General features: G+C 41.5%; 1 protein-coding gene across 15 annotated transcripts in view; it reads left to right on the plus strand.

Annotated features, from left to right (window-relative positions):
* Nucleotides 1-11,707, plus strand: part of EML5 (EMAP like 5) — an 86,760-nt gene that overhangs the window by 31,698 nt on the left and 43,355 nt on the right. For all 15 annotated transcript variants that reach the window (XR_014155482.1, XR_014155483.1, XR_014155484.1 and 12 more), the window contains 8 exons: nt 938-1,073; nt 6,019-6,220; nt 7,265-7,402; nt 7,895-8,151; nt 8,564-8,776; nt 9,498-9,665; nt 10,024-10,130; nt 11,061-11,179. Coding sequence is in view for 12 of the 15 variants with exons in the window: in XM_081857748.1 (XP_081713874.1) it covers nt 938-1,073; nt 6,019-6,220; nt 7,265-7,402; nt 7,895-8,151; nt 8,564-8,776; nt 9,498-9,665; nt 10,024-10,130; nt 11,061-11,179 (1,340 nt within the window). In the remaining 3 variants the exon portion in view is untranslated. The remainder of the gene's footprint in view (nt 1-937; nt 1,074-6,018; nt 6,221-7,264; nt 7,403-7,894; nt 8,152-8,563; nt 8,777-9,497; nt 9,666-10,023; nt 10,131-11,060; nt 11,180-11,707) is intronic.

Consider the following 11,707-nt stretch of genomic DNA (forward strand, 5'->3'; position numbering starts at 1 on the left):
CACAGTTGGAGGCAGCAATGCTTCTTAATACCGGTTGCTGAAAAACAAAGGAGGGGAAAGGGTTGGTTTCTCACATGCATTTGGTTGGCCACTGTGAGAACAGGATGTTGGACTACATGGGCCATTGGCTTGATGCAGCAGGGTCTTCTTATACTTACTATGTTCCTAAAGGACATTCTCAATCCAGATAGGAGGATGACATGGGGAAGAGAGCAGACTGCCTGATCTCCCTGTGATGGTGACTATGTTTCTGGACTTGGTTTCAGACTCCTTAAAAGGGACACTACAGAGGGCCTTTTTTGGCAGCAACTCTTAAGGGCAGCATTTTCACAGAGCTAGAGTGGTGAGAAAGGCTCAGGCTTGGGTACTCACAGAAGTGTGGACTCATATGCATAACATATTAACTTCTATTGTTGTATTTTTTTCACTGAGTTTGCATGTAGTTGTGTTAGTGGATCTGTGATTAGCTTCTTTCCAGTCATGGCGATTAAAGGGAATAAATTTTTTTGAGGTGCATTGCCTTGATATGAATTTAATTTAATTAAAGAAAAAAATAACCTGATCATGAAGGTCATGTGTCATAATATTGGATCAGTCAGACACCAGCATTTGGAAGGTGCAGACAACAATTTGAATAATCGTTCAGCTACGTTCAGCTACACAGCAATTAAGTGAAACTGTCAGATATATTTTGCAGTTGTGTGGTCTAGTTGCATTCACAAGCAGGCTTTCTTAGAAAAGCAGATAAGAGTTTTATGTAGTTGTTCTTTTCAAATTCTGATTATTATTTTTTAAAGACAAGAGTCTGTTATTTGTATAAACACATAGCATATTCTAAAGGAAAACACAGGAAAAATATTTTGTCTCGTGATTTTTTTTAAAGAAATATTAATACAAGTTGTGTGCATACTTAAATATGCTCTTTACTCCTCTTTAGGCAGGAATTTTCAGCATGAATGCCTGTGAAGAAGGCTTTGCTACTGGTGGCAGGGATGGCTGTGTTCGCCTTTGGGATTTAAATTTTAAACCAATTACTGTGATTGATCTCAGGGAAACAGACCAGGGATATAAAGGTAAAACAAAACAAAACAAAACAAAACAAAACAAAACAAAACAAAACAGTATTTTAATTACATTATCAAAGGAATACCTTTTTCATTGCCCATTGTCCTTCATAGCCCTACTCATAATTGAGGAGTCATAGCCCTACTCCAGAACAGCAACGCTGGTGTGGATTTTCTGAGTATTATGGATGTTGTATGTCATGTGAGCAGGGGTCTAATGGATGTCTATGTATGGAGTGCAATGTTAAAACTTCTCTTTGCACAGTAGTGGCACTGTGTGGTGAGAAGACCCATGCATTTAGAGCACAATTCAAAGTGTTTAGAGCACAATTCAAAGTGTTGGTGTTGACCTTTAAAGCCCTAAACGGCCTCGGCCCAGAATACCCAAAGTAGTGTCTCCACCTCCATCGTTCTGCCCGGACACTGAGGTCCAGCGCCGAGGGCCTTCTGGCGGTTCCCTCATTGTGAGAAGCAAAGCTACAGGGAACCAGGCAGAGGGCCTTCTTGGTAGTAGTGCCTGCCCTGTGGAATGCCCTCCCACCAGATGTCAAAGCGATAAACAACTACCTGACATTCAGAAGACATCTTAAGGCAGCCCTCTTCAGGGAAGTTTTTAATGTGTGACATTTTAGTGTATTTTTGGTCTCTGTGGAAGCTGCCCAGAGTGGCTGAAGAAACCCAGCCAGGTGGGTGGGGGTAAAAAGGTAAAGGTAACGGTACCCCTGCCCGTACGGGCCAGTCATATCCGACTCTAGGGTTGCATGCTCATCTCGCTCTAGAGGCCGTGAGCTGGCGCCATCCGAAGACACTTCTGGGTCACGTGGCCAGCGTTAATAATTTTATTATTATTATTATTATTATTATTATTATTATAGTGGTCTTGCAGGGTAAGTTTCGGGCAATGTGTTCCCATAGGAATGCTCGCCTAACAAATGATTTCCAGGGAACTCATTGTGTTCAGTAAGCAGGACCTGCATGTACTGCTATAAATAGCACGTGTCAGAAAGAGGAAGAGACAGCAAGAAACAGGCGAAGAAAGAGAGAGATTCTTAATTACTGTGCATGTTTACTTCAAATAAGTTCTACTGAATTCAACTGAGCTTACTCCCATATGACTGTCCATAGGATCATGAGTTTCTCCCAGCTCATACATGATCTCCATAAAAGAAAAAGGAGCAGAAGCTTCCACAGCACACTCCCATCAGTCAATATGGTCCTAAATGGTTGTGGTAGAATCGTAAAGAAACTTGCATACTCTAGGATGAGCAACCTTGAAGCTTCTTCTGAAATAAACAACAAATTGTTTATTTGTAAGGATTGTGACAACAGCTGAGGATAGGATAGACTGATGAAGGAGGGTTGATGCAGTTATAGTTTCTCCTCCATTCCCTTTTAACAAAGTGCAAGGCGCAGATAAAGTTAAATTCAGTTTGTCAGGGAAGAGTTAGAAGTTTCCAGTTTATCAGAGGGAGAAAGCATTCCCCAAGGGGGGAAGGAGAGCAGTGAATCTAATAGAAGAGAGCAAGAGTGGCCAAAGTTGAGGGAAGAGGTAACGCAATATGTAAGAGGTTGTGAAGTATGTCAACGAGCCAAGGCACCCAGAGCAGCTCCCACAGGGTTGTTGCAACCTATGCCCACGCCAGGAAGGCCTTGGGATGTGGTGTCTATGGATTTTATAACGGATCTACCTTCATCGCATAGGCAAACCGTGATCTTTGTGGTGGTTGACATGCTAACCAAGATGGCACATTTCATACCATGTGCCAAAATTCCAACCGCACAGGAAACTGCAAAAATGGTTTTAGATAATATTTTTAGGTTGCATGGTATGCCATCACAAATTATTTCAGATAGAGGGGCCCAATTTACATCACAATTCTGGAGGAGGTTAATGCAGTTACTAGATGTGGAGCTAAGCCTCACGTCGGCGAGACACCCGCAAACCAATGGGGAAGCTGAAAGAACGAATGCAACACTACAACAATATCTGAGGTGTTATGCTGGTTATCAGCAGAGTGGGTGGTTAGAGAAGTTGAGTCTAGCAGAGTTTGCGTATAATAATGCAATGCATGTGTCTACGGGCAGAGCCCCATTTGTGGCAAACTATGGCTTGCACCCAAGGGCATTCCCAGGTCAAGAAGAGCAGTTAGCAGTACCAGCAGCAGAACAAATCATAGAGGAGTTGAGGTGCATTCATGAGATATTGAAAGAGGATTTGGAAGAAACTAAAGAGGCTTACAAGAGAGCTGCAGACAGGCACTGGCAAGTTGGGGAAGAAATCCAAGTAGGGAGCTGGGTATGGCTGTCTACCAAGGGACTACCAATACGAGGGAGGTGTAAAAAGCTAGAACCAAGGAGATTGGGACCTTTCCAAGTAAAGGCTCAAATTAACACCCTGTATTTCATAGATCTTTATTGTCAGTGTTTGTACCAGCGCATAAGTATCAAATTTCAAGGGAACCACCTCCTTTTCCCACCATGATGGGGGAAGAGGAGACCGAAGTGGAAGAGATATTAGACTCGAGAATAAGTAGGAGGAAATTACAGTATTTGGTTGCATGGAAAGGGTTAGATGAGTCTGAGAACTCATGGGAACCAGCAGAAAAAATTAACGTTCCAGAATTGCAGAGAGAATTTCATAGAAAATATCCCCACAAGCCAAGACCCCATAACTGGCATCTTCAAGAATTTTTTGAAGAGACAGATAGCGAGGAAGAAGAGTTCATAGGGTTCGGTCCTTCAGAAACAGAGGAGAGCGAGGAGGAGGAAAGGGGGCTTAGGGGAGGGGGTGATGCCAGGGAAGAGTTAGAAGTTTTCAGTTTATCAGAGGGAGAAAGCATTCCCCAAGGGGGGAAGGAGAGCAGTGAATCAATAGAAGGGAGAAAGAGGAACAACAAGGAGGGACTGGCTGTTCACAGGAAAGGCAAGGGTTAAGTTCTAGCTCAGATTCGGAGGAGGGGAAATACAAGCCAGCTCTAGCCAGGAGGTTAGAAAAAAGAGCGGGAAAGCGAAGGGAAGGGCGCGTTCGCCATTTTGAGAGTGGCTGGTCACGGAGAAGCAGAGCTCAGAAGGTATCTGAAAGAAGTGACTCTGAGGAATAATAGTTAAGAACTGTTTATAAGATTGTTTTGTTAATAATCAATAAAATGTTATAAAAGAACAAGAAGCGTTCGTGTGGTGATCTGAAGAGGACAACGACCAGGCCTGACACAGTTGGACTTAACTTATGAGCAAAGTACAGTGGTGCCCCGCAAGACGAATGCCTCGCAAGACGAAAAACTCGCTAGACGAAAGAGTTTTCCTTTTTTTGAGGTGCTTCGCAAGACGAATTTCCCTATGGGTTTGCTTCGCAATAATAATAATATAATAATAATTTATTATTTGTACCCCGCCCATCTGGCTGGGTTTCCCCAGCCACTCTGGGCGGTTTCCATAAAAACCAGAAATACACTAAAATATCACAGATTAAAAACTTCCCTGAACAGGGCTGCCTTAAGATGTCTTCTGAATGTCAGGTAGTTATTTATCGCTTTGACATCTGATGGGAGGGCGTTCCACAAGGCGGGCGCCACTACTGAGAAGGCCCTCTGCCTGGTTCCCTGTAGCTTTGCTTCTCGTAATGAGGGAACCGCCAGAAGGCCCTCGGCGCTGGACCTCAGCGTCCGGGCAGAACGATGGGGGTGGAGACGCTCCTTCAGGTATACTGGAGTCTTGCGAGTTCTTGCGAGTTTGTTTCCTTTTTCTTAAAGCCGCTAGCCGTTAATAGCCGCTAAGCCGCTAAGCCGCTAATAGCCGTGCTTCGCAAGACGAAAAAACCGCAAGACGAAGAGACTCGCGGAACAGATTAATTTCGTCTTGCGAGGCACCACTGTAGTCCTAGCCAAAACATTACTGCAGGCCTCTAATTTTTATTTATTGTAATGTAAAAATAAAATTTGTCATTTGGGGTAAAAGGGGGCTTGCCTCAATGTGTACTATGTGATTTAATTAACTTTCTTCCATTTTTTCAGGAACATTATTCAGGAATATTTTATGATTTCACAGTAATTTTTTCTTTGCGTGGACAGGCGGAGTCCCCAGATCCCGAGTGGTCCCCCCCGTCATGTGGAATAACGACTCTAGACAACGTGCTATGGGATTAAATTGGCCACAACTTTATTAAATTTCAAATGTGGGTAGACCTTGGCTCAGGCATTGGGCGTTCTCCCTCCCTAGTCCCCAGCCGGGGACCTAGGGAGCATCAGGGTTATCCAGTGTGTGTGGGGGGGATGGGCCGGCTCTGGAGAACATATGTTCAAGCAGAGATAGCCGCCCCCATTACGCCGCCGCAGGGGAGAGCAATGACGACCTTTCGGCGTACGGCCAAAGCCTCCCTTCAAAAACCCCTTTAACGGGGAACCCTGGTATCGCCGCCGCAAAGAGGAAGATGGACTAAAGGATTCCGCCCAAGGCCTGATACCGCCAAAGTTGTGACGTTTTGCTACGGGAAAGGCGAAACCTGCCAATGCAGGGAAATTCCTTTCCGGCCCTTTAACAGTGACCTTATCGTAGCAGCGCCCGCATACCTGTGGAGACAGGTTAACCTGCAAAACCTATGAAGAAAAGTTAACCTGCAAAAGAAGACATTAACTGAGGGTGGGTAGGGTGGGAGAAGCTCTGGAGCCAAGTGAGGATTAACAATTAAGATCCACCCTCTATTGTGTGGGCAGGTAATCCCTCCCCTTACCTGGCCTGGTTTCCCTGGCAACGCTTCCCCCAGGTGGGATTGGACAACTCACTGGGGTAGGCGGGGACCTCCAGGTATCCCACCTGAGGGAAGGCAAAGCCTATGCTGATGGGGCCACTCCAGATCCAGGGCTGCACGCGTCCACGCAAAAGGCGCCCCCCGTTTTAAGTGGGGAGCGGTCATTGTTAAACATATGTATAGTAAAAGCTGCATACTTACTTTCCACAGGTCTGTCTGTGAGAAGTGTTTGTTGGCGAGGAGATCATATACTAGTTGGAACACAAGACAGTGAAATCTTTGAGATTGTGGTGCATGAACGCAATAAGCCTTTTCTTATTATGCAAGGGCACTGTGAAGGGGAGCTTTGGGCCCTGGCAGTTCATCCTACAAAACCTTTGGCTATGACGGGAAGTGATGATCGATCAGTCAGGTTAGTTCCCATGGATTCTCAAAAGACACATGAGCATCTACAGTAAAACATACTTTTAATTCTAAAATACAAAACCATTTTTTTGCATTTGTGATAAGTTATAATCTGCTGCTTTGGTATAAAATATGCACCTTAAGTTTTAGATATCACATTTAAGTAAATGATTATTACATGTATTTTATTCATCAAAGTATTTACATATGATCCTCACAAAACATCAGGACTGTGTGCAGAAAGATAAAAAGCTTTTAAAATCATTACAGAAAAATAAGTAAAATGACTGGCCACTTAAGAAAATTTTAGACAACTGCATAGCCCTGTCATCAAATTATGGAAACAATTGTGCTAAAGCCCCAGGGGTGCCAGTGTGACTTCAGTAATGTTACTGTATTTTAACTCTTAAAATAGCAAAACAAAATAAAAAAATTCCTTCCAGTAGCACCTTAAAGACCAACTGAGTTAGTTCTAGGTATGAGCTTTCGTGTGCATGCACACTTCTTCAGATAACTGGTATCTGAAGAAGTGTGCATGCATGCACACTTCTTCAGATAACTTGGTATCTGAAGAAGTGTGCATGCACACGAAAGCTCATACCTAGAACTAACTCAGTTGGTCTTTAAGGTGCTACTGGAAGGAATTTTTTTATTTTGTTTTGACCATGGCAGACCAACACGGCTACCTATCTGTATCTTAAAATAGCAGTGAGACTGACCTTGGCAATATAATAAAACAGTTGACTGTGCTAGATGAAAATGGTTCTGCAGCCTGATAAAATAGTTAGATGGCACCTCGCCATACAGCCAGTCATATTAGGTTCTGAATGCTCTGTGACACTCAGAAATGTTTTGGGCATGTGTGAATTGGATCTGGTGAATTGGATCTGGGCCTCAATCCAGTCTTGGAGTACAGGGTGCTAATGAATATAAGTCTCATGCTTTTTTTGGGGGGGGGGTATTTTTAAAAAAAGATGAGACAACCCACTACATTTTTCTCTGCATGTATGATAATTGTATTTTGTTTACCCTGAATACTTTATTTTTGCAGAATATGGAGCCTTATAGATCATGCATTGATTGCACGGTGCAATATGGAAGAGCCAATTCGTTGTGCAGCTGTTAGCACTGATGGAATTCATCTTGCACTTGGAATGAAAGACGGTTCCTTCACAGTACTTCGAGTTAGGTAGGTTATGCATTGGAGACATTTAAACAAAGATAAACTTTGCCATTAAGTTGCTTTTACAATGAATTGTAAAATTCTGCCACCTGCTAGCATGGCATCAGTGCCAGATAAATTTTTCCATTTGGACTTATTTGTAATGCATTTGTTTGTGAATGCACGTGTGTCCCTGTGGATCATAAGGCTGGCACTTTTGAAGATATCTGATTTTTGTGGTGTTGTTCAATAATTTGAAGAAAGGTGTGCAAACAATATTTTAATGCAAGCCCATAGGCATTCTGCTGTAATCTGAGTCCTCAGATGGGCAAATGTGTATCCACATGTAAATAGAGGCTTCCTTATTAATGTGTAGATGCCTCAGCTGTATATTATATATTGCACTGCTAAGTAGATATTCCATTTGCAAGGCTTTTCTTCACTTGATGGGAGTAAAGATGGATTTCTTTGTACACAGACGATGACTAAACTATATATTTTTCTTTTTCTGTGTTACAGAGATATGACAGAGGTTGTTCATATTAAAGATAGGAAAGAAGCTATTCATGAATTAAAATACTCACCAGATGGAAATTTCCTTGCAGTTGGCTCTAATGACAGTTCTGTTGATATTTATGGTGTTGTTCAGCGGTACAAAAAGGTTGGAGAGTGTATTGGATCAACAAGTTTCATCACTCATATGGATTGGTCATTGGACAGCAAACACTTGCAGACCAATGATGGCAGTGGAAAAAGGCTTTTTTACAGGATGCCTGGTGAGATAATCGACTACTATTACAATTATTCAAGAAAATAGGTAGTGAGTTCTGTGCTTAGGTTGCCTAATGTTATTATAACATAGCACATTCCTGGTAAAGTAGTTGTAGTGACTGCAGCTAGTCATTTCTCTCCAAACAATTTTAATCAGTGGGCAGAGGAATCTTAGACTGCTTGCAGAAGATAACTGATTTTGACCAGTTCCTTCCTCCTACTGCACTTCCATAAGACATATCACTCTAGAGAGGCTTTTATGGGGGCAGGGGTATGATGGGCTGCAGGGAAGGGAGGGGGAAGAATTGGTTGCACAAGCAGCCTTCTCCTTGTGCAATATTGAATACAATCCAGTTAATATGTTAATTGCCCGTATAAATCGAGTGAATGATTAAACAAGTATCTTTCTATATCTAGGTGGAAAAGAAGTGATGAATAAGGATGAGTTAAAAGGTGTCCAGTGGGCTTCATGGACTTCAGTTGCAGGCCTTGAAGTTAATGGAATATGGCCTAAATATTCAGAGATCAATGATATCAATTCTGTAGATGCAAATTTTATGGGCCAAGTTCTAGTTACAGCTGATGACTATGGAATAGTAAAATTGTTTCGGTATCCTTGTTTAAGAAAAGGTAATTATTTAGTGTGTGCTTGGAATGTAAATAACAGAATACCCAGGATGGAAAGTTCTCGTAAGTTAGAATCTGGCCTTTTAAATGGAAAAAAAAACCTTTTAAAATAATAGTGGAATTTTTTTCTTATCCAAATGACTGTTAGCATTTGCGACCCTTGTTTATGTTTCAGATAAGAGATTTTGGGGTCAATGAGATGCTGCAGTCAGATAAGCCCCCAAAGTCCAGATGTCACGTTCTGTTTTCCACATAGTAAAAGGGTATGGTAGAAGTGAGGGGGGGATGTTACAGTCAAATATCCTTGACTGGCTGAAAAGGGTTTCATATACAAAACAGCAATGGTTGATAAAGGTAGTTTGTTGCTCTCGTTTAACAAAGTAACACAGTTGTAACTGACTGGGCTGGCATGTCAGATATTCTGCAATATACTCAGTGGGATACTACAAACCTTGAGCAGACTTTTACTTGTGCAATGAGGTTTTTCTACCTCCTCCACCCCAGTGCATTTGCCTGGAAAACCTGAAAATTAAGGTGCCCCTCAGGGACAATATTGATGGAATGAAACTGCGGAGGAACCATTAGCAGAAACTGGGACTCACCTCTTGCATAACCAAAAGCATAGATCTCCTTGGGCAAGGCACAACTGGTTAGCCATAGTGTAAAACAACTCTTTAAATTGATACATAATTTGACACATAATAAAACCATTTTTTTTTAATAGGGGCAAAATTTAAGAAATACCTTGGTCATTCAGCACACGTGACAAATGTCAGATGGTCACATGATTATCAGTGGGTTATTTCTATTGGTGGAGCAGACCATTCTGTTTTCCAGTGGAAATTTGTTCCTGAAAGGAAGCTGAAGGATGCTCTTCACATAGCACCACAAGGTGAGTGATGTATCATTTGATACGAGTTGGAAAATAATTTAAAATATTGTTAGTGATAGGTGTTTTACAGTGATGGTTGGGACTTCTGCTTCTGGATCTGGATGACTGTAAATACTCCAATGTTTTCTCAGTTTTGGTTTGACTTTCTGTTTTCTGTTGTTTTGGTCCTGGACCATTGAGTACAAGTGGTGGGAAATTACTATTTTTTTATTTAGGCATATATATCACAGTTGTTTTCAGTAACCATGCTTAGGACTGTGCAGTTAACTGAGTAATTTTATTACCTTTACGTTGTATCTGCTGTTTTCAATACCTACTCATTTATTTATTTATTTATTTATTTCTCTATCTATCAAAGAAAGCCTCGTTGACTCTAATAGTGAAGAATCTGATTCTGATCAATCGGATGTTCCAGAGCTGGACTCTGAAATTGAACAAGAGACACAAATCACATACCGTCGACAGGTATTGTCTTACATTATAAACATAAATATGCTAATGCACCCTGCTGCAACAAACCCTGTGTATATCTGGATTATAGAATGTTGACACCACAAAACTCACAGACTGTATTAGAACTGATCAGAACAGTTATCGTAGCTGATGGCCTGGAACCATAAGCTCCCAAAAGCAGATGAGGGCCGAGGGCCGAATGCTGAAATAAACCAGATCCGGCCCAGGAGCCAAAAATGTCCCCCACCCCTGATGTACAGGGAGGAGAGCTCTGGCAAGGGTACAGTGAGAAGGGTTGGCAAGGGTTTAGAAGGGGCCTGGTGGGTTGGTAAGTTAAGCAAGCAGAGGAGCCAGCTTCTGGTATGTTAAAAATTTATTACTTCATCTTATAATTTAAACTTTGTAAGCTGTTTTACAGAGTTTAATATGAAAACAGCAATAAACAAATAATGATATTAGAAAACAACAGCGGCATCCTATGGCTTCCTGTTTCACCAGGTGTTATTATAATTGCTCTAATCAGGTGCAACCAGCATTGGCAGTTGTTGCGCCACTCATATTTCATGCAGTATACTGGTTCCCTGTTACGTTTAGGTTTGCTGAGACATGGCTGTATGTCCAGCTGCTGCAGCGGAATTGCTTCAGCAGAGCTGTGGGTCATCTTAATGCTGTCCAATATTACCAATGGGTTTTATGAACTCTCTCATTTAAACCTCTGGAGCTAGTAGAAAGATTGTCCAAATACTCTGATTATGTTATGTCCAAATACTCTGATACTATTATAGTAACAGAAAAATCAAAGTTTCAGTTCTAATATTGCAACCATGTGGCATATGCAGTTCACGTAGGAAGCTAAGAAAATTATCTATCAACCTCTATTCCTCAGAGAGATTTGCTTTTCAAATATGCACAATTACAGAGAACTTTATATTCTCTGCTAAGGTTTACAAAGAAGATCTACCTCAGCTTAAAGAGCAATGCAAAGAAAAACGAAAAACTGCAGCTTCAAAAAGAAGAGAACGGGCTCCAATCAATAGTATAAGATTACACTTTGTTCATGGGTTTGTAAATTTATCTTTTTGCCTAAAAGCAAGCAAATCAGATTATTTTGTTTTACATGGATTTAGACATTTAAGGGCCAAACTAGATGTGATCTGTGATTGGATATGCCACTTTTTATTTTTAGAAAAACACGAAAGCATTCATGGGGCCATTTGGATTGGGACCACAGTGCTGAGGGGAAAGTATGTCTCCTTCCCTCAAACTCCATTTTTTTCTGATTTAAATCTCCCCCTTCCCCAAAAAAATACTATTTGCTTGCAGGTGAAAACATAGAAAGACCATACTGGGAAAATGTATTATACCTGATCTGCCCTGAGGGTAAATAGCAGTTTTTTGGGGAGGGGATATAACTAGGGGAAATGATGCAGGGTAGAACACTTTAAACCTTTCTCTTCCAGAACCATGAGGTCATTTCAAACCCTCCCCATATGCAGTAATATTTATCCTTAAAAAAAAACAAAAACCTATGCACAAGATAGAGAAATTCAGTTGCAGCTTTCTGAATATCATAACTAAAGAATTTGCTA

The sequence above is a fragment of the Podarcis erhardii genome, assembly GCF_964252035.2.
Source record: "Podarcis erhardii genome assembly, chromosome: 1".
Taxonomy (NCBI): Eukaryota; Metazoa; Chordata; class Lepidosauria; order Squamata; family Lacertidae; genus Podarcis; species Podarcis erhardii.